The sequence below is a fragment of the Pelmatolapia mariae genome, linkage group LG3_W (genome assembly GCF_036321145.2).
Source record: "Pelmatolapia mariae isolate MD_Pm_ZW linkage group LG3_W, Pm_UMD_F_2, whole genome shotgun sequence".
NCBI lineage: Eukaryota > Metazoa > Chordata > Actinopteri > Cichliformes > Cichlidae > Pelmatolapia > Pelmatolapia mariae.
The window spans coordinates 94510053-94533332 of NC_086229.1; the positions used below are offsets into that span (position 1 = coordinate 94510053).

General features: G+C 41.1%; 1 protein-coding gene across 1 annotated transcript in view; it reads right to left on the reverse strand.

Annotated features, from left to right (window-relative positions):
* gal3st4 (galactose-3-O-sulfotransferase 4) overlaps window positions 1-22699 on the reverse strand; it is a 44874-nt gene extending 22175 nt beyond the window's left edge. The window contains exons 1-2 of the mRNA XM_063470408.1: window positions 22571-22699; window positions 18546-18784 (exon numbers count right to left, since the gene is read on the reverse strand). Of these exons, the coding sequence (XP_063326478.1) occupies window positions 18546-18562 (17 nt within the window). The 5' untranslated portion in view covers window positions 18563-18784; window positions 22571-22699. The remainder of the gene's footprint in view (window positions 1-18545; window positions 18785-22570) is intronic.
* Window positions 22700-23280: the final 581 nt, after the last annotated feature.

Consider the following 23280-nt stretch of genomic DNA (forward strand, 5'->3'; position numbering starts at 1 on the left):
ACCGCCGTGTAATCCATTTTTGCCAACAAAGTAACTGTATTCTAATTATCACCTATTTAAGCAGTAACTGTAACGGAATACAGTTACTCATATTTTGTATTTTAAATACGTAACGCTGGTACATGTATTCTGTTACTCCCCAATACTGTATATATGTTCATCTGCTACAGCATGTAAAGACCAGCTCTACCTACCTGCTGGCTATAGGAGCGGCTTCATTTATTGCTAAAAGATAGAACTGGTTTGTTTCCTTTGGAGTTGAACTGAATACTCAAAATACTCACCTCACCTGTTTACCTGCCTGCTCATCCTCCAGGTGACTCCTTATACTTGGAAGACAAACTAGTGAATGTCACCCTCCACTCTTGACAGATCTGCCAACCTTTCAAGTCAGCTTTTCCTCCATTCTCCATACTTTCTGTGGACATTGCATGAAATAACTCACCTGGACTACCAGCTGTTTCCTCCTTTGGATCCATGTCTTTTATCAGTCAGTTTGCTTCTTGTGTTTAATAACCCTCTTGAAAGAACATTACACACTGTGTCAAAAAGATTGAAATTCCCCATCTTATCTTTATCCAAAAGTGGAATTAAAGGACTTAACATCCAGCTGTGGCAGGGGTGTAGTATTTGGGCACCACTATATATATATCTCTCTCTCTCTCTCTCTCTCTCTCTCTCCATATATATATATATATATATATATATATATATATATATATATATATATATATATATATATATATATATATATATATATATATATATATATATATATATATATATATATATATATATATATATTAGGGGTGCAACGATATTCGTATCGATATTGAACCGTTCGATACAGTGCTTTCGGTTCGGTACGCATATGTATCGAACAATACAGAATTTTTAATTTATTTTATCAACTTTTCTTCTGACGATGCTGTCTGTGTTGAGCGATCAGTGAATCTGCGTTCGACTACTCCGCCTAGGCTGCACTGTCGAGCGCAGATCCACTGAGCGCCACCCACATGCATTCAATCAAGCTAGAACAGAAGTTAAGCTCATTGCTACATGGCAACTGCCTCAACGCCTTTCGAAGTTGAACCTCCTCCACCGTCATTGAAATCTGGCGTTTGGAACTTTTTTGGCTTTCGTGTGAAGTATGACTCTGATGGTAAGCGCATTGTGGACAAAACTACAACAGTATGTCGGATGTGCCACGCAATGGTTAATTACATCAGTGGGAACACAACAAATATGAATGCACATTTACGCCGGCGCAAAGACAAGTGAAGGCAGACAAAAACAACAGCAAACACACATGCTACTAACCAGAGTCATTTAGACAGCCGTTACCTCATGATTCTAAGAGGGCAAAAGAAATCGACAGGGCAATTGCTGTCGACATGCGACCGTTTTCTGTTGTACAAAACACCGGGTTTCAGGAAATGCTGAGAGTACTTGAGCCCCGTTACAGTATTCCTTCACGAACCTATTTCACTGATATCGCAGTTCCTGCTTTGTACAAGGAGACAAAAGCTAAATTAGAGACGGCAGTGTCAGCAGCAGCTGCTGTTGCTCTGACCTCAGACGGCTGGACGTCAAGAGCTACCTCACTGTCACCGCACATTACATTGATCCGGAATGGCAGATGAAAAACTGTGTTTTGCAGACACGCCTGGTCGAAAGTCACGCCACTGACGACTTAGCCAAAGGTCTCTCTGAAGCTGTGGAAGACTGGAAGTTAGTGCGACCAAATGTGACAATACCTGTAACTACTGACAATGCTAAGAACATAGTTAATGCCGTCACAGCTGCTGGACTGGGGCCACAAATCGGATGTTTTGCACATACTATTAATATAGCTGCTCAGAAAGGAATGGCAGTGCAGAAGGTTTCCCATCTCCTGGCAAAGATGAGACGAATTGTCTCCTTCTTTCACAGAAGCACAACAGGATGCAATGTGTTAAAGAAAAAACAGCAACTGCTGCAGCTTAGTGAAAAAAAACTGATTCAAGATGTTCCAACTAGGTGGAACTCCTCTCATGATATGATGGAAAGATACCTTGAACAGCAAGCTGCAGTGTATGCTGCTATGGCCGACAGTACTGTGAAGAAGAGTATGAAGAACATTCAGAATCTAACTCAGGAAGAACATGCACTGGCTGAAAATCTTGTTACAGTCATGAAAACCCTAAAAACTGTGACAGTCATGATGTGTGAAGCGTCATCTCCAACAGCATCCATGATCCTGCCACTTAAAATAAACATCCTGAACTCTATGGCGCAGTCTGATGATGACAGCCCAGCAGTGAGAGATGTAAAAAAAAACATCAGGGAGGACCTGGAGCAGAGATACGCTGATCCTGCCCTTCAGAATTACCTACACAAGTGCACAGCTTTAGATCCTCGATTCAAGTCCCTGCGACACTTGGAGATGTCACTCAGCTGAGAGTCTATGGAGCACTCAACAGAGAACTTGTCCTGAGCATTGAACAAGTAGGTATTCTTTTTTTATTTTTGAAATTTTATTTTGCTACTGCTTGATTTATAAATATTATTTAAACAAATACAATTAACAGTTTGGTTGTTTATATTTCCTCAGGACCAAGCCGCAGGCACCACAGAAACTGCGACCTCCACAGAGACTCAAGCAGCAAACTCTTCAGTTTCACCATCAGCATCTCCACCAGAGAAAAAGTCGGCCATGAAGGAGTTGTTTGGAGAACTGTTCATGGCACAGGAGCCAAGGACCAGGTCTGCAGCCAAAGTGGCAGAGGAGGAAATTAACTTATACGGGTTAGCAGACTGCATTCCCACAGATGGTAACCCGCTGAGATGGTGGAAGGAACATCACAGCTTGTACCCTCATCTTTCCAAGTTGGCACAGTGTTACTTGGTTGTACCTGGAACCTCTGTCCCAAGTGAGAGGGTGTTTTCCACAGCAGGTGACATTGTCACAGCAAGCAGATCTGTACTGTCAGCACAACATGTGGACATCCTAATTTTTCTGAAGAAGTACATGGAAATTGAGTAAATTGTTTTGGTTTGTATTTAACAGGACCTTTTATTTAAATTGTTTATGCTGTATATGCAGCTAAGTGCTAGCACTCCAGAAGATGAGTGTTAGGGGAGGTCCATTAAAGAGTGATTCATTTTATGGGTACCTGATTTGTTATATATGCTACTGAGAATATACCCCAGAAGAAGGGTATAGAATAGCTTTAATTTGTATTTACTTTATTTATTTTTTATTCCTTACATGGTGCTTCTTCTTTTTTTTGCACAACAGAAAATATGTGAAGTATAGCTTTACCAGATTTAAGTTTTCATGTGTTTTCTGTACACCATAGAACATGGTTCTAAAAGAAATTTTCATGTCAGGGATTGGGTGTGTTTGTTTTATATTCTGCCAAGAATAGAAAATACAGTCAGGGATTCCCAAACAATGCAGAACTGTATGGTGTTGATACCTTGTTTATAGAACATTTCAAAAATGTAAAAATATATTTAGGAAGGCATTTCTGTGCAATACATATTTTTATTTAAGTTGTTTTTGTTGTATATGCAGCTAAGTGCTAGCACTCCAGAAGATGAGTGTGAGGTGAGGTCCATCAGAGAGTGGTTCATTTTATGGGGACCTGATATGTTCAATATGCTCCTGAGAATTTACCCCAGAAGAAGGGTATAGCATAGCTTTTATTTTGGAAAAGGACATTTGTCTGTAATAAACTAGTTTCCAAACTCTTTTATTCTTTTATTATTTTGGTGTTTCAGCAACATTTAATTTAAAAACTGTATTTTTGAGTTAAAAGAAATATTTATAATCGTAATAAATTACAAATTAAAAAAGGCATGAACATTTTTTTGTATCGAAAAAATATCGAACCGTGACACCAAAGTATCGAACCGAACCGAACCGTCAATTTTGTGTATCGTTGCACCCCTTATATATATATATATATATATATATATATATATATATATATATATATATATATATATATATATATATATATATATATATATATATATATATATATAATAATGGATTGCATTTATATAGCGCTTTTCGAGACCCTCAAAGCGCTTTACAATTTCACTATTCATTCACACACTGGTGGAGGCAAGCTACAGTTGTAGCCACAGCTGCCCTGGGGCGGTCTGACAGAAGTGAGGCTGCCATATCGCGCCATCGGCCCCTCTGGCCATCACCAGTAGGCGGTAGGTGAAGTGTCTTGCCCAATGACACAAAGACCGAGACTGTCCGAGTCAGGGCTCAAACCGGCAACCTTCTGATTACAAGATGAACTGCCAAGGTATGTGTATATATATGTATATATATATATACATATATACACTCAATGCCTCACACCTGGATCCTGGAATGCCTAGAACTATACAAGATCAACAGGACCCTAGGAGCCTTCATCAGGAACTCGATGGGGATGTGGCGTACAACACTAGAGGCCAACTCCAAGCCCATAGCACAAGTCACCATCAAGTGCGGGATCTACAAGGAGATGCTCTGTCCCCACTGCTGTTCTGCATAGGCCTGAACCCCCTCAGTGAGATCATTAACAAGACTGGCTACGGATACCGACTACGAAACGGAGCGGTTGTCAGCCACCTCCTGTACATGGATGACATCAAGCTGTATGCCAAGAGTGAACGAGACATCGATTCACTGATCCACACTACCAGGCCATACAGCAATGACATTGGTATGTCGTTCGGAATGGAGAAGTGTAGTCGGATGGTAACAAAGAGAGGGAAGGTAGTCAGAACTACCAGATCTGACGTTGCAGACATAGAGGACAGCTACAAGTACCTGGGGATCCCACAGGCAAATGGGAACCATGAAGAGGCCTCTAGAAAAGCTGCAACCACCAAGTACCTGCAGAGGGTCAGGGAAGTCCTGAGGAGTCAGCTTAACGGTAAGAACAAGATCCGGGCCATCAACACCTACGCCCTGCCCGTGATCAGGTACCCTGCTGGGACAATAAGCTGGCCAAAGGAGGAGATAGAAGCCACTGACATCAAGACAAGAAAGCTTCTGACCCTGCATGGAGGGTTACACCCCAAGTCCAGCACCCTGAGGCTGTATGCTAAGCGCAAGGAAGGAGGCCGGGGACTGGAGAGTGTCAGCACCACAGTCCAGGATGAGACAACAAACATCCACGAATACATCACGAAGATGGCCCCAACTGACCACGTGCTCAGTGAATACCTCAGGCAGCAGAAACCCAAGAAAGAGGAGGAAGGTGAGGAACCATCATGGAAGGACAGGCCCCTGCACGGTATGTACCACCGGCAGATAGAGGAGGTGGCTGATATCCAGAAATCCTACCAGTGGCTGGACAAAGCTGGACTGAAAGACAGCACAGAGGCACTAATCATGGCAGCACAAGAACAAGCTCTGAGTACAAGATCCATAGAGGCTGGGGTCTATCACACCAGGCAAGACCCCAGGTGCAGGCTGTGTAAAGATGCCCCAGAGACAATCCAGCACATAACAGCAGGATGCAAGATGCTAGCAGGCAAGGCATACATGGAGCGCCATAACCAAGTGGCCAGCAGTGTACAGGAACATCTGGAAGTCCCGAGGTCAAAATGGGAGATGCCCCCAAGGGTGGTGGAGAATGACAGAGCTAAGATCCTGTGGGACAAAATGGTGATGGCTAACCAACTGGACATAGTGGTGGTACACAAACAGAAGAAGACGGCCTCAGTGATCGATGTAGCGGTTCCCAATGACAGCAACATCAGAAAGAAGGAACACGAGAAGCTCGAGAAATACCAAGGGCTCAGAGAAGAGCTCGAGAGGACGTGGAGGGTGAAGGTAACGGTGGTCCCCGTGGTAATCATAGCACTAGGTGCGGTGACTCCCAAGCTAGGCGAGTGGCTCCAGCAGATCCCGGGAACAACATCGGAGATCTCTGTCCAGAAGAGCGCAGTCCTGGGAACAGCTAACCCTCAAGCTCCCAGGCCTCTGGTAGAGGACCCGAGCTTGAAGGATAGACCACCCGCAGGGGTGAGCAGGGAAGAGAAGTAGATATATATAGATATAGATATATATACTAATGTGTTACAACTAATAAGAAATAGGAAACTGCATGTAAGCTTTCAATTTCCATTTGATCAAATATCACTTGCTGAGCATGTAAAATAAATTCTCGTCTCTCTCTCTCCTGTAATTTATTTTTGACATTTTTTCTCAGTTGGAGAGTGAATTTATTACAAATTAATGTCTTTTGACTTCTGGAGTCACTGAACCTTTAGCTCACAAACAGATTGTGGTGCAAAATGCAAAGGAAGAGTTTGTTTTTGGTGATTATTGCATTGGAAATTACCTGCCATTTAAAAGTGTTGCATTTATAACTCGACTTTGTAGTTGGCCTCTGTGTTGCACTTCTCATCTACTCTACTATTCAGGTGCAGTCAGGTTTTTGTAGTGCTCCATGTCCCTTATCCTTCTATCATGTTCAGTGGTTGATGTGGACCCAAATACAGAGTCTGAGGACAGAATTGATAGAAACAAAAATCGACCTTTATTTACACAAAGCAGTAGACGGAACAACTACAGGTTAAACCCAGGATAATAATATACCCAGGGTATCCTTCTGCTCTCTAACATGAGCTATCAGCATAACCACATTATACTGAAGTTAAACACAGGGATTATCCTGTGTGTTGACAAGAAAGGGGTATTTCAGGAATCATATGACTTTGCTTCTACAGAAAATGAGCTAAATTAGTCTATCGATCAGTCATTTTGATGTGCATGAGCTGAAGCGTCTCCTCCTTTACCGCGCTGTGGGACAGTAAGCTTTAATGTTAAAGTAGATCCAGGTTAAAGTTTCAGAGCTCTGCTGTGCAGCCGTTGCTGAAACAAACAGCAGCAGTCAGAGCGCACTCTGTGATAAAGCTGTTAACTGGAATTAAAACCACTAAATCTGCAGCATTCATGTGATCTTTTTTACAATGTTGCATTTTCATGTTCTTTAGAGATATTTATCACCATTTGATAACATCTCTAGAGTAGGTGGCATTTATAGGGATCATTTTTTGTTGGAGAAAATCATACTATCCATAAAACGCTCCATTGTGATTGGTCAGATGCTGCCAGAGAATTTAATTATACAGGATATAAAAGGAAAAAGGGAAACGGCTGAGGAAGCAAACAGCCGAAACTAATCATGGAGGATGACAGAAAGGAAGTAAAAATAAAACATAGGCAACAAAAATAAAATAAATCAAAATAAAACAGAACGTAACATCCAGTATTGGGGAGTAACGGAATACATGTACCGGCGTTGCGGATTTAAAATACAAAACATGAGTAACTGTATTCGTTTAAATAGGTAATATTCAGAATACAGTCACTTTGTTGAAATACATTTCGCATTCTCGCTACTCCGGACTTCATAAGTTTACACAGGTGTCCGGACTTCCCGAGAACACAGTGCGATCCCTTTACAATTGGAATGGAAGTGCACTTGATGACATCACAGCTCTGGAGTTTTTACTGCCATCCCCTCTTAATTTAACTGTGATTAATATTTGCAATGGAAATTACACATGACATAAAACAATGACACATGATGTAGTAGATTTCTTTAAGAAAAAAAAAAAAGAAAAAAAAAAGATAATTTTAAAAAGTCTCTTAAGCACTTTGGCAAAATTCGCTTTTACGTATCTGTTTCATGACGTCTCGTCTCAGATCTCTCTGACACCACTTTTATTCTGTTTTAGCTATTCTGGTCTTTATCTCATTGGATGATGTATGCATGTGTATACGTATACATGTATTTTATGTTCACGTATGTGTGCTTTTGTGTAAATGTTTACACTTTTGTATATGTATGTGCATATTTGCATGTACACATATATTTTTACATACATATATGGATGTCTCACAATGTTTTCTATAATGTTTTCTTCTTATCTATTTTAATTCTTTTATTTTATTATACTATCCTTCTGTTCAGCACTTTGGCTGACACTTGATGTCCTTTAAATGTGCTATAGAAATAAAGCTGACTTGACTTGACTTGACTAATAAGCTTCCTACAATTAGGCACAATATATGACAGAAACACAAGCTTAATCTCTCTTAATAAACATATTATAGAACGCTTTATTTTTATGTTAGTAAACACTCAAAACTTACTATAGAAAGCTGGGGTTTGGAGGAGATTTGAAAAAATATTTAAAATATAATCTGATCATTTTTGATCAGATTACATAGAGTGGGGTAGTGATAAAAAAACTGCATTTTTTTTTTAAATTAATGAAAAAATTAATAAAAATGCAAATGGCTTCATGTTACAAACATATTTTATGAGGAATACTTCGAATATGAATATATTACAACTTTTCATTTTAAAGATTTGGAAGAAAAACAACCCGTGGGGTCATTTTTGACCCCACGGGTGCATCTAAGGGTTAATAATTGATCAACAAATCGATTTACTCTGCCTTACAGAAACCTGGTTGCAGCAGGATGACTATGTTAGTTTAAATGAATCAACACCCCCGAGTCATTCTAACTACCAGAAATCTCGAAGCACAGGCCGAGGGGGCGGTGTGGCAGCAATTTTTCACACCAGCCTATTAATCAACCAAAGACCCAGACAGAGTTTTAATTCATTTGAAAGCCTGATGCTTAGCCTTGTCCACCCCAGCTGTAAAACTCAGAAACCAGTCTTACTTGTTATCATCTATCGTCCACCTGGGCCTTACACAGAGTTTCTCTCTGATTTCTCAGACTTTTTATCTGATTTAGTGCTCAACTCAGATAAAATAATTATTGTGGGTGATTTTAACATCCATGTAGATGCTAAAAATGACAGCCTCAACATGGCATTTAATCTGTTATTAGACTCAACTGGCTTCTCTCAAAATGTAAAAGAACCCACCCACCACTTTAATCACACTCTAGATCTTGTTTTAACATATGGCATAGAAACTGAACATTTAACAGTGTTTCCTGAAAACCCTCTGCTGTCTGATCATTTCCTGATAACATTTACATTTACAATAATTGATTACACAGCAGTGGAGAGTAGACTTTATCACAGTAGATGTCTTTCTGAAAGTGCTGTAACTAAGTTTAAGAATATAATCCACCCACTGTTATCATCTTCAATGCCCTGTACCAACATAGAGCAGGGCAGCTATCTGAACGCTACTCCAACAGAGGTCGATCATCTTGTTAATAATTTTACCTCCTCACCAGTGTTGGGTGTAACGCGTTACTAAGTAACACGTTACTGTAATTAAATTACTTTTCCACTGAAAAAGTAGAGTAACTAATTACTGTTCATTTTTAGGTATTTTAATTACAGTTACTTACAATGTACTTGCGTTACATTGTAAAATAATTAAACTCGCTGAATATCATTATTTAATTTCAATAATTTATCTTCTAAACGTAGTAGTAAACTCTGCCGCTTTAACATCGCTGTAGTGCAGCTGCGCGTCATTTCGCGCCAGTTTGCTGCATAGTCGTATTCTACAGCGGAAGATGTCGGACTCGGCTGAAGCGTGTGGCTGTTTTATGAAATGGACATATTCCCGTCTCTTCACTTTTCTGAAACAAGCAGACAAGAACATTACAGTAATATGTAAGCTATGTCCTGGGGAGAAAAAACTATCGGCCGCTGTTAATAGCGAGAGCACGAGAGCATAGACGAACACTTCTGAGTGATCCTTGTTCATCATCCATGGATAACACCGCGGCAACTCCTGCTAAGCAGGCAAAACTTGATTTTACTTCAGCAGCACAGAAAGTGTCTGAAGGTGAGCTTAAAAAAATGACTGCAGGCTACATTGTGGAAGAGATGCTACCGCTGCGTACTGTAGAGTCTCCGTCTTTAAAAAAATGTATTTATTATTTATAGAGTTTAATTTCTATTGTTTGCCCACTCAAGGTTTATAGGGATTTTAAGAAGTATTTAGTTAAATTACTTATTTAGTAATTAAGTTACTTTTCTGACACAGTAATTAGATAAGTATTTTAAATACAATATTGACTAAGTAATTAGTAATTAATTACTTTTTTAAAGTAACTTACCCAACACTGCTCCTCACTACGTACGACTCTGGATACTGTAGCTCCAGTGAAAACTAAGGCCTCAAATCCGAAGTACCTGACTCCGTGGTATAATTCTCAAACACGTAGCCTAAAGCAGATAACTCGTAAGCTGGAGAGGAAATGGCGTGTCACAAATTTAGAGGATCATCATTTCGCCTGGAGAAATAGTTTGCTGATTTATAAGAAAGCCCTCCGCAAAGCCAGAACATCTTACTATTCGTCACTGATTGAAGAAAATAAGAACAACCCCAGGTTTCTCTTCAGCACTGTAGCCAGGCTGACAAAAAGTCAGAGCTCTGCTGAGCCAACCATCCCTTTAACGTTAACTAGTAATGACTTCATGAACTTCTTTACAGATAAAATTTTAATCATTAGAGAAAAAATTACCAATAATCATCCCACAGATGTAATATTATCTACAGCTACTCTTAGTACCATTGATGTTCATTTAGACTCTTTTTCTCCAATTGATCTTTCTGAGTTAACTTCAATAATTACTTCCTCCAAACCATCAACGTGTCTTTTAGACCTCATTCCTACAAAACTGCTCAAAGAAGTCCTGCCATTAATTAATGCTTCAATCTTAAATATGATCAACCTATCTCTAATAATCAGCTATGTACCACAGGCCTTCAAGCTGGCTGTAGTTAAACCTTTACTTAAAAAGCCATCTCAGTTCCAGTTCCACAGGGTTCAGTGCTAGGACCAATTCTGTTTGCATTATACATGCTTCCCTTAGGCAGTATCATTAGAAGACATAGCATACATTTTCACTGCTATGCAGATGACACGCAGCTCTATCTATCCATGAAGCCAGATAACACACACCAATGAGCGGTGTTGGGTGTAATGCGTTACTAAGTAACACGTTACTATAATTAAATTACTTTTCCACTGAAAAAGTAGAGTAACTAATTACTGTTCATTTTTAGGTATTTTAATTACAGTTACTTACAATGTACTTGCGTTAAATTGTAAAATAATTAAACTCGCTGAATATCATTATTTAATTTCAATAATTTATCTTCTAAACGTAGTAGTAAACTGCCGCTTTAACATCGCTGTAGTGCAGCTGCGCGTCATTTCGCGCCAGTTTGCTGCATAGTCGTATTCTACAGCAGAAGATGTCGGACTCGGCTGAAGCGTGTGGCTGTTTTATGAAATGGACATATTCCTGTCTCTTCACTTTTCTGAAACAAGCAGACAAGAACATTACAGTAATATGTAAGCTATGTCCTGGGAAGAAAAAACTATCGGCCGCTGTTAATAGCGAGAGCACGAGAGCATAGACGAACACTTCTGAGTGATCCTTGTTCATCATCCATGGATAACACCGCGGCAACTCCTGCTAAGCAGGCAAAACTTGATTTTACTTCAGCAGCACAGAAAGTGTCTGAAGGTGAGCTTAAAAAAATGACTGCAGGCTACATTGTGGAAGAGATGCTACCGCTGCGTACTGTAGAGTCTCCGTCTTTAAAAAAAAATGTATTTAATATTTATAGAGTTTAATTTCTATTGTTTGCCCACTCAAGGTTTATAGGGATTTTAAGAAGTATTTAGTTAAATTACTTATTTAGTAATTAAGTTACTTTTCTGACACAGTAATTAGATAAGTATTTTAAATACAATATTGACTAAGTAATTAGTAATTAATTACTTTTTTAAAGTAACTTACCCAACACTGCTCCTCACTACGTACGACTCTGGATACTGTAGCTCCAGTGAAAACTAAGGCCTCAAATCCGAAGTACCTGACTCCGTGGTATAATTCTCAAACACGTAGCCTAAAGCAGATAACTCGTAAGCTGGAGAGGAAATGGCGTGTCACAAATTTAGAGGATCATCATTTCGCCTGGAGAAATAGTTTGCTGATTTATAAGAAAGCCCTCCGCAAAGCCAGAACATCTTACTATTCGTCACTGATTGAAGAAAATAAGAACAACCCCAGGTTTCTCTTCAGCACTGTAGCCAGGCTGACACACAGTCAGAGCTCTGTTGAGCCAACCATCCCTTTAACGTTAACTAGTAATGACTTCATGAACTTCTTTACAAATAAAATTTTAATCATTAGAGAAAAAATTACCAATAATCATCCCACAGATGTAATATTATCTACAGCTACTCTTAGTACCATTGATGTTAAGTTAGACTCTTTTTCTCCAATTGATCTTTCTGAGTTAACTTCAATAATTACTTCCTCCAAACCATCAACGTGTCTTTTAGACCTCATTCCTACAAAACTGCTCAAAGAAGTCCTGCCATTAATTAATTCTTCAATCTTAAATATGATCAACCTATCTCTAATAATCGGCTATGTACCACAGGCCTTCAAGCTGGCTGTAGTTAAACCTTTACTTAAAAAGCCATCTCAGTTCCAGTTCCACAGGGTTCAGTGCTAGGACCAATTCTGTTTGCATTATGCATGCTTCCCTTAGGCAGTATCATTAGAAGACATAGCATACATTTTCACTGCTATGCAGATGACACCCAGCTCTATCTATCCATGAAGCCAGATAACACACACCAATGAGTTAAACTGCAGGAATGTCTTAAAGACATAAAGACCTGGATGGCCGCTAACTTTCTGCTTCTTAATTCAGATAAAACTGAGGTTATTGTACTCGGCCCTGAAAATCTTAGAAATATGGTATCTAACCAGATTCTTACTCTGGATGGCATTACCTTGGCCTCCAGTAACACTGTGAGGAACCTTGGAGTCATTTTTGACCAGGACATGTCCTTCAACGCACATATTAAACAAATATGTAAGACTGCTTTCTTCCATTTGTGCAACATCTCTAAAATTAGAAATATCCTGTCTCAGAGTGAAAAACTAGTTCATGCATTTATTACTTCCAGGCTGGACTACTGTAATTCATTATTATCAGGAAGTCCTAAAAACTCCCTGAAAAGTCTTCAGTTAATCCAAAATGCTGCAGCAAGAGTCCTGACAGGGACTAGAAAGAGAGAGCAGATTTCTCCTGTATTGGCTTCCCTTCATTGGCTTCCTGTTAAATCCAGAATTCAAAATCCTGCTCCTCACATACAAGGTCTTAAATAATCAGGCGCCATCTTATCTTAATGACCTTGTAGTACCATATCACCCTATTAGAGCACTTTGCTCTCGCTCTGCAGGCTTACTTGTTGTTCCTAGAATATTTAAAAGTAGAATGGGAGGCAGAGCCTTCAGTTTTCAGGCCCCTCTTCTGTGGAACCAGCTTCCAGTTTGGATTCAGGAGACAGACACTATCTCTACTTTTAAGATTAGGCTTCAAACTTTCCTTTTTGCTAAAGCATATAGTTAGGGCTGGACCAGGTGACCCTGAATCCTCCCTTAGTTATGCTGCAATAGACGTAGGCTGCCGGGGGATTCCCATGATGCATTGAGTTTTTCCTTTTCAGTCATGTTTTTTACTCACTATGTGTTAACAGACTCCTCTGCACTGAATCATACTTGTTATTAATCTCTGTCTCTCTTCCACAGCATGTCTTTATCCTGTCTTCCTTCTCTCACCCCAACCGGTCGCAGCAGATGGCCCCGCCCCTCCCTGAGCCTGGTTCTGCCGGAGGTTTCTTTCTATTAAAAGGGAGTTTTTCCTTCCCACTGTCGCCAAAGTGCTTGCTCATAGGGGGTCATATGATTGTTGGGCTTTTCCTCTGTATCTATTATTCTAGGATCTACTGTACAATATAAAGCACCTTGAGGTGACTGTTGTTGTAAATTTGGCACTGTATGAATAAAGTTGAATTGAATTGAATTAAATTAATCTGTAGTGGAATACATTTAAAAATATCCAACATAAAGACAGGGGCTGTCGGTGTCCCTGAATCTTCTCATGCTTTCCTGCCTGTTTTCTCTCTCTCTCGTTGTGTGTGTTTTGTGGGTCTGTTATTTACCTTCTTCACGAGGCTGATCTTCCTGGTCTCTCTGCCTCCCTGCCACACACTCACCTGTAAGCACTGTGCTAATAAACTTACCTGCAGCTCATCAGAGGATTAAGTTGGCTACTTAAGGATCAAGCACCAAACAAAGTGAGGCATTTGTGCCAGAAAGTATTCTTTAGCTGTGTTTCAAAACAATCTTAATCTCCGCAGTGACACCTGCTGGCCAATTCGGCTATCGCCACATCTTGATAATACTATTCTGTGAAACAGTTATGCATACAAGCCCAGTACAATAACTAACAAAGACAGACTGTCAATAATGGCACAAACAAAACAAGAGAAACACTGAGACTGACAATAAGCTGTAGCTGTAATGTGCTTCAGCCAAATCCTCCCTCTAATATTTGTCTTACAGTAAATCAGTTTATAAAAAAAACATACTGATAAGAGACTGCTATGTTTACTGAAACATTCCCGGTCATCCAGCTTGAGCTGGGACAGCCAGAGATGGCACCAGACTACCCAGAAGGAGGCCAAGGCACTAACCTTCTGAGGCCAAGGTTGCTCCATCATAAGGGAAGCCAGTTGGTTGGAAGCGGCCAGCAGTCCGCCTGCATCACTGGAGTCCCCAGAATCTGACTGCAATAAACGTAGAGGGACAAAATGGTCCCTGTATTAGCCAGACAGGCCTGGGTGGACATGGCCCTGTGTAGCTAATCCAGCAGGGAATCTATCACCCTGGAGTTCCTGCTAGGGCATGTGGCCTTAGAAAGAAAGTGGAGCAAGAGCCTGATCTATGGTGGGGGGCAAGAAACTTTACAAACATTACAGCACCTCCTTCAGGCAGGAGACCAGCTGTGGAGCAGGAGAGTCAAACTGCCGGTACACTAAGTCCTTGAAGTCAGGCTGCAGTGGCACCTGCATCTGGGAAGGCCACGGCTGCATAATGTCCTCAAACGTGGACTCAGGTGCCACAGGGTCCTCAGGGAGGGCAGCATCCAGAGCCCTGGATCCCCTGCCAATAACATCAAAAAAGTGAGCCTGGCCCAATTCTGTCCCTGTGGAGCTAGCCGGAGGCTATCCACAGGACAGCCCATACTCCTCAGAGGAGAGGAGAGTCTTAACGTCCACATCATGCTCGTGATAGCTGCCCTCAACTGGCTCCCACCCGGGGGCCCAAGAGGGGCTGCTGAAGAATGGGGCTTCTACCGGCCTCACAGCAGGTAGAGGCTGAGACCCCTGTGAAGGGCCTGGACACTCACCCTTAGCCCACGAGGCATTCATTTTCCCAACTTTGACATTGGACTCGGAGACTGAATGATAAACTTAAAGCACAGCTTTATTCGCTGTAAATACTTCATGAGAAATAATCTTCAAGAAAAACAAAACAAACTTCGAAAATGTAAACTAGAAGCTAAACTGGACTCAGGAAACTAAGTACTAATGAACATGAACTAGGAAATAACAAAACCAGGAACTTGGAGCTAGAGTTTTACCAGGAACACGAAGGGAGAGAAGGGGAGCAGCACGGAGGGAGTGTAGGTTAACAAGGCGACAACAAGCAGGGGAAGACAGAAAATACACAGGTAGGATTGCAAGAGGATAGAGAACAGGAAGAAACACAGCTGGGAGTTGAGCTGGGACAAATCAGTTATAATGAGACGATGGAAGGCAAATCTAGATGCTGGTGTAGGAGACAGACTATCAAAATACAACAGGAAATAAGCCACGTACACAGACACTGACTCAGAGACACAAGCTTAACCCTACGACATAACTGACATAGTGAGAAAAAACACAGGGAGAGAATTAAACCTAAGAAATCAGAAACCCAGAAGAACTGGAGCGCTTGAAATACTAAAGCAACCAAAACACTAGTAGACATAAACCAAGGTGAAACCAAAGATTAAAAATAATAATGCAAAAATCAAAACACTGGGTCACCGACCCCGTGACAGTTGCTAGTAGTAGTCTGGCAGGGTGTGATTTGCAACTGCAGCTACAGAGGAGGGGTGATGTAGCTGGTTAGGGGGAAGTGCCAGGCGAGGCGGGCAGGGCAGCTGTCATCAATTGCTTAATCATGTCTCACCTATTTTCAGTAATCCACTCTGACCAGAGGTGGAGACTCGGCAAGTAGCAAGCTGGGCCAAAGAGACATGGCCCCTCCAACCAAAGTCTGTCTTGTGCACAGTGGACTTGTTATAGTGGAGCCAAAACCCAGTCCACCATGTTGGACCCACAGCCTGCTTAGAGACTCCAACTGCTGGTGCGAATACTGGTGGAGCTTGCTGATATGCATCAGGAGCAGGCAGCGGTGCATTGGGCACAACTGGAGAAACTGCAGGGCCAGACCAAGAGCCAGACGCAGGTTTTGGAGAAACTTGCCACTCGATGTGGATCCTCTCCAGTGCTGCCGCTATGCTTTCTGGCCTCGGCAGCTATGGTAATATACTATAGAACCACTGGAAATTAAACATGTGGGCATGACCAATAGGGACATGTAGTGTTTGTGGTGACACAAGTTTGCTCAACACTGCCTCGGGGGAGGAGGAGGCGAGTTCCAGTGATCCACCGATGGCAGGGCAATATGGGATATGAGGAAACTCTGGAGCGAGTCATTTCCCGATTCTATTGGCCAGGCATCTGGGGGGATGTGGGCAGATGGTTCCCACATCCAATGAGATCCATGCCTCGCACCCTGCCCAGAATGGACCTCATTGGGTCATTTCATCGTAGTGCACAGGTTATCATTTTGTATTTGTCCTCATGGATTATGCAAAACAGTATCCCAAAACATTATTGTTGTGCAGCATCTCCACAGATAGCGTTGGGCAGGCACTGTTTCAGGTCATCTCCAACTTGGCATCACGAAAAGATACCAGCTGGCTGGGGCACCTCGTTCATGTCTCGCACATCAAACGAACTGCACAAATTTAACATTTGATGCTTATTCAATGCCCTGGGTCGACAAACTCCTGGTTGGATTAGGCACTGCTCGTCTTTATACAACACACCAAGGACTACTTGTAGATTCCCTTGTCTCCAGAATCCACACAGATATATATATTTGAATATCACGTTTAATGGAAACAACTTTTCTAATGTGCACAGTGTAGTAACCGAAAAATTACACAGTGTAGTAACTGAATGTGATATTCAAAAAGATATATCAATGATTTTGTTTTTGTTCAACTAAACCAGGGTTCGGCAACCTGCGGCTCCGGAGCCTTGAAAAAAATAAAATGATATTTCATTATTTTTCATTGCTCAAAATAAGAGTCACACTCGCGGAAGCTGGTGTACCCGCCAAAACGCCATGGATTTATTGGGACTTTCAACCCCAGGTAGGCCAAGTATGGAGAAATGTAAGAAAAGAAAAATATCTGAAGAAAATAGAACATTTAATGATGCCTGGGAAGATTTATTTTCATTTACCTCTGACGAGAGCGGCCTACCAGTATGCCTAATTTGTGGATTGTCGATCTTCGGATCCACATACGTATTTGAGCAGCTATTCTCCACCATGAACTATGTTAAAAACAAAAACTGCTTGCGCCTCACAGACGACAGCTTACAGTCCTGCGTAAAGATGAAAGTGACTTCGTACAAGCCCTGGTCTGCAGACGCTGTGCGCAGAGGTTCAGGAGCAAAAGTCCCATGTTAAACATATCACGGCAGACCCAACAATGTTTGCACGAACACGCTTTTCAGCTTCTCTTTATTGACCACTTTTCACACACGGTTGCCGTACACATGCAGCTGGCTTTAGCTTTCCAGCACAGAGCCAGACACATAACACAACAGCAGAGAGAGCGCAGACTTTAAGGTGGCGAGGCGTGATTGCGGATGACACTCAGGTGCGTCCACCTCTCCTGCAGAGGCACTGCAGGCCACGCCCCCGCCATACACATTAACCATTTTTTAGCAGCATAGTGCTTTTTTTCAATTATTTTTAAAATTCAGGGCAAGCCCAAAGTTGAAATAAGAATGACGGCTCAGTTTTTGTTTGCTACATGGATCATTTCAGTTCAGCTTTGTAATTCATTTAAAAGAGACCTTCAGCTGGATGTCTTTCTTTTTTGTAATTTTTTAAGAGTTCAAAATGTGTTCATTACATAAATAAAATTTCATTTTCTTTGTAGCACTTCATGGATTTCATAAGCAACACTTTCTAGCTGTTTGTACAAAGCATAAAGGTAAAAAACAATGTATGCGGTGTTATCTTCATTTTAGATGTCAAAAAGTATTTGCGGCTCCCAGTGTTTTCATTTCTGTGGAAACTGGGTCCAAATGGCTCTTTGGGTCTTAAAGGTTGCTGACCCCTGAACTAAGCCACAAAATAATGCCTATCTGCACCTCCGAATGGCTGTCGCCGTCCTCCATCTTTAAAATGTATTACCCTTCCAGGACCTGAAGCTCAGTAAAGTGCCAGGGTTCTTATCAGTGTTTTCTGTATTGGACTTTATCACTGTTTAGTTTTCACATTTCCTGTTTTATTGTGTTAGCCTCGGACTGTGTGTATGTTCCACTTCCTGTGTCATTAGTGAGATTTAGTTCAGCTGTGTGTACTCACCTGTTTCTTGTCATCATTAGCCGCTGTATTTAAACCCTCAGTTTCTCTCAGTTCCTCGTCTTGTCATCGTCTAATCCACGGGTGTGTTTCCTGGTCTACTTCAGTCAGCCAGTTTTTCAGTTTCAGTTAGCTTATGTCCGTCCAGCCTCGCTAATAAATACCATCCACAACTTCAATCTGCCTGCGAGTCCTGCATTTGGGTCCACTCGCCCTCTCTCTACAGTGTGACGACCAATCAGCTGAAAGGAAGAAAAATCTGGTCAAAATTCGTATTTGCAAGTTGAAACTCACACGCATGCGAGGGAACTTGAGGGAACTTGAACACAGAGTTTCACACATAGTTTTTTGCCTTTTATCCGTAAATAGACATTAACCAAACAACGTGTAACTTCTTTAATTATCTTTTACAAATACAGATCTTTTTTACACACACATTTTTATTTTGGTTTACAAGGTTACAAAACTCACTTCACAACTAGACAGTCTGATTTACAAGTTCAAAATATTTATGACCACAATTTGAGCCCACAGTCCACGGTTCGTAATAATGCAGCTGTCCTCTGAATCAATCTGCAGTCCTAATCCCGAGACCCCTTTGCACAGTGTTCAGAAGAGTTGTTTCTTATATTTCTTAAAATATTTCTTAAAAGCACATTTATATTCCTTCAGCCTCCTCTCATTTAGCATATAAAATGAAATACATCTAATTTTCTTTTATGTACCTGCTGTGTAACTCTTTTCCTCCTCCCTGTTTAGGATTTCTGTGTAAAATTCCCTGCAGACATCACAGACCACTAATCACACTTTCATCAGTTAAGATCTGATATATCGTTCCATGTTCTTCCTCCAGCAACAGCTGTGTGATTAACAATGAAATGCAAAATGCAGTTACAATGAAGATTCACACAATCTACTCAACTGTGTTTATGCTGCTCTCTATAAAACAGGGAGTGATGTGTGAATGAACCTAATACAACAGACTTGACACAAGAGGGAGAAACGCTGAGGGAAGAATTTGGAACAAATAACTGGAATAAGAATCGATACAGGAAATAACCTAAACATTATAAAAAATTATAAAAAAAAAACATCTCTTGATAAATAACCAAAACTAGAATGTCCAAAACACTGAAAACAACTGACCGAGGACCATGACAGTGTGTGATCTGGGGATTTGTATGTATTCATTTACACACACTCCATTTTCCCAAGACTTCAGGATGGACACATACAGTGGCTTGCAAAAGTATTCGGCCCCTTGAACTTTTCCACATTTTGTCACATTACAGCCACAAACATGAATCTATTTTATTGGAATTCCACGTGAAAGACCAACACAAAGTGGTGTACACGTGAGAAGTGGAACGAAAATCATACATGATTCCAAACATTTTTTACAAATAAATAACTGCAAAGTGGGGTGTGCGTAATTATTAAGCCCCCTGAGTCAATACTTTGTAGAACCACCTTTTGCTGCAGTTACAGCTGCCAGTCTTTTAGGGTATGTCTCTACCAGCTTTGCACATCTACAGACTGAAATCCTTGCCCATTCTTCTTTGCAAAACAGCTCCAGCTCAGTCAGATTAGATGGACAGCGTTTGTGAACAGCAGTTTTCAGATCTTGCCACAGATTCTGGATTGGATTTAGATCTGGACTTTGACTGGGCCATTCTAACACATGGATATGTTTTGTTTGAAACCATTCCATTGTTGCCCTGGCTTTATGTTTAGGGTCGTTGTCCTGCTGGAAGGTGAACCTCCGCCCCAGTCTCAAGTCTTTTGCAGACTCCAAGAGGTTTTCTTCCAAGATTGCCCTGTATTTGGCTCCATCCATCTTCCCATCAACTCTGACCAGCTTCCCTGTCCCTGCTGAAGAGAAGCACCCCCAGAGCATGATGCTGCCACCACCATATTTGACAGTGGGGATGGTGTGTTCAGAGTGATGTGCAGTGTTAGTTTTCTGCCACACATAGCGTTTTTGGTCTCATCTGACCAGAGCACCTTCTTCCACATGTTTGCTGTGTCCCCCACATGGCTTGTGGCAAACTGCAAACGGGACTTCTTATGGTTTTCTGTTAACAATGGCTTTCTTCTTGCCACTCTTCCATAAACAAATTTCCCACGTGTGGGACTAATAAAGGTTATCTTATCTTATCTTATCTTATCTTAAAGGCCAACTTTGTGCAGTGCACAACTAATAGTTGTCCTATGGACAGATTCCCCCACCTGAGCTGTAGATCTCTGCAGCTCGTCCAGAGTCACCATGGGCCTCTTGGCTGCATTTCTGATCAGCGCTCTCCTTGTTCGGCCTGTGAGTTTAGGTGGACGGCCTTGTCTTGGTAGGTTTACAGTTGTGCCATACTCCTTCCATTTCTGAATGATGGCTTGAACAGTGCTCCGTGGGGTGTTCAAGGCTTGGGAAATCTTTTTGTAGCCTAAGCCTGCTTTAAATTTCTCAATAACTTTATCCCTGACCTGTCTGGTGTGTTCTTTGGACTTCATGGTGTTGTTGCTCCCAATATTCTCTTAGACAACCTCTGAGGCCGTCACAGGGCAGTTGTGGAGCTGTTTTACAAAGAAGAATGGGCAAGGATTTCAGTCTCTAGATGTGCAAAGCTGGTAGAGACATAACCTAAAAGACTGGCAGCTGTAATTGCAGCAAAAGGTGGTTCTACAAAGTATTGACTCAGGGGGCTGAATAATTACGCACACCCCACTTTGCAGTTATTTATTTGTAAAAAATGTTTGGAATCATGTATGATTTTCGTTCCACTTCTCACGTGTACACCACTTTGTATTGGTCTTTCATGTGGAATTCCAATAAAATCGATTCATGTTTGTGGCTGTAATGTGACAAAATGTGGAAAAGTTCAAGGGGGCCGAATACTTTTGCAAGCCACTGTAGCTGAAAAACTAGATGAAGTTCCCATCAATCCATCCATTCTCTTCCGCTTATCCTTTTTCAGGGTCATGGGTGCTGGAGCCTATCCCAGCTGTCTTAGGGTGAGAGGCAGGGTACACCCTGGACAAGTCGCCAGTCTGTCGCAGGGCGATGAAATTCCCCAAATCCAAAAAGCAAATCCAGAATCTAAAATTGTGTATGTATTTAGGAGTTTAAATGTAATTAATTCCCAATTAGAAAACAAGTTAACTTTGCAGAAACTCACCACTGCTCACACTGTGTGTGGACAGGAAGCCGTCCTGGTTCTAAATTTAGAAGCAAAGCCTCTTATCAGTTCACTGGTGCCTTTGTTAAGGAGCACAACACCTGCTGCTCCTGACCAGGGTCTACTCCACTTTAATCTACATGGCCCAAACCAGACAGTCGTAACAACAACGAGCTGCTGCAGGTACCACTGCATACTATCACAAGAAAACATGCACTGCAATATCTGCTTTTGTTCTATTAAACACAAAAACAGCTGCAAAGAGCAACTGATGAAGTCACTGCTGTGTTTAGAATAAGTAACAGTGTGCTTAGTAGTTGTGTTAATGTTTTGTCCCAACATGGTTTTCTAATAATGATGACAAGTACAGTAATACTCATTATTACATTATCAGAAAAAAGAGAAAAAAAAACTGTGTCAATTTTTTTTATAAAGCTTTTATAAGTTTTATAAAGCCGTATGAAGGGAATCGTTTTAGGACACCAGTGTTACATCCCTGAATTAATGTGACATCATGTGCACCAAACTGCACAGTTTATACTTTTGTAAAAGGGCTTTTCCACACAACTGCAGTCCTGTGAATAACTAAGAATGCTCCATGATTCAGTGCCACCTTTAACACTTTAACACCTTTAGTAACAAAGTATCGGCGTGAGGCAGGTTAATGCTTCACTGCAGTGAAACTGTCACAAATCTGTAAACGTTTTCTTTCTCTCTAATAATGTTGTCTTAACTTCAGATTCAAGTTTTATTAAAGGGAAAACAGACTGTCTCGTTTTATTGCCACCTCCAGGTTAACACCCTGATGTTTATACACAACGGCGCTGTTTGGATGTTTTAAAAGTAAAATACACTCACGGTGCGGTTCAGCAGGTCTTCCTCGGTGTCCGGTTAGTGAAGAAAACAAAGGGCGTCCTTGTTGCACTGCTCCTGTTGGCTCAGCAGACGGCTGAGAAAGACCTCTAAAGTTACCGTGTCATGTGGTTCCTCTGCGCCACACAAACACCATCACGGACACGTCACTTACCCACTTTCCCGTTTTTACCTTTAGTTAGTAAATCCTGATTAAAAATAGTTTTAAATTCGGTATTGGGGAAAACAGTAATGAATATATATGAGCTGGAAAATGTATGAACATGTTTACTATAATATACAGCCTCCCTCAATTATACTGACTCAATTCTATTCTATTTTATTTTATTTACAATCACAACAACAGTCGCCTCAAGGCGCTTTATTACTGATGACTCAAAGACAATTCAGTCCTCTGATGAGAGAGCAGAATGCGCATCAGGCAGCTACGTGAAGTTCACTGCAATTAAAAAATGAAGCTTGGAGAAAACAGAAAGAAAACAGTTTTTTGTGTAGCTACCATTCACTACGCGTTGTTAGTTTGTTAATGTCACACTGGCTACAAACTATACTGCAGCTAAAGTACGTTGATAGTCGTGTTTCACCTTTAACAACAGCATCTCTGTTCTCGCGCTTTCATTCCAGACGCATTTGTCTGTCCTGCTTTGTGTTTCATTGCTTTTTACGCTGTCCACAGCACGTGCTGCAGAGACATC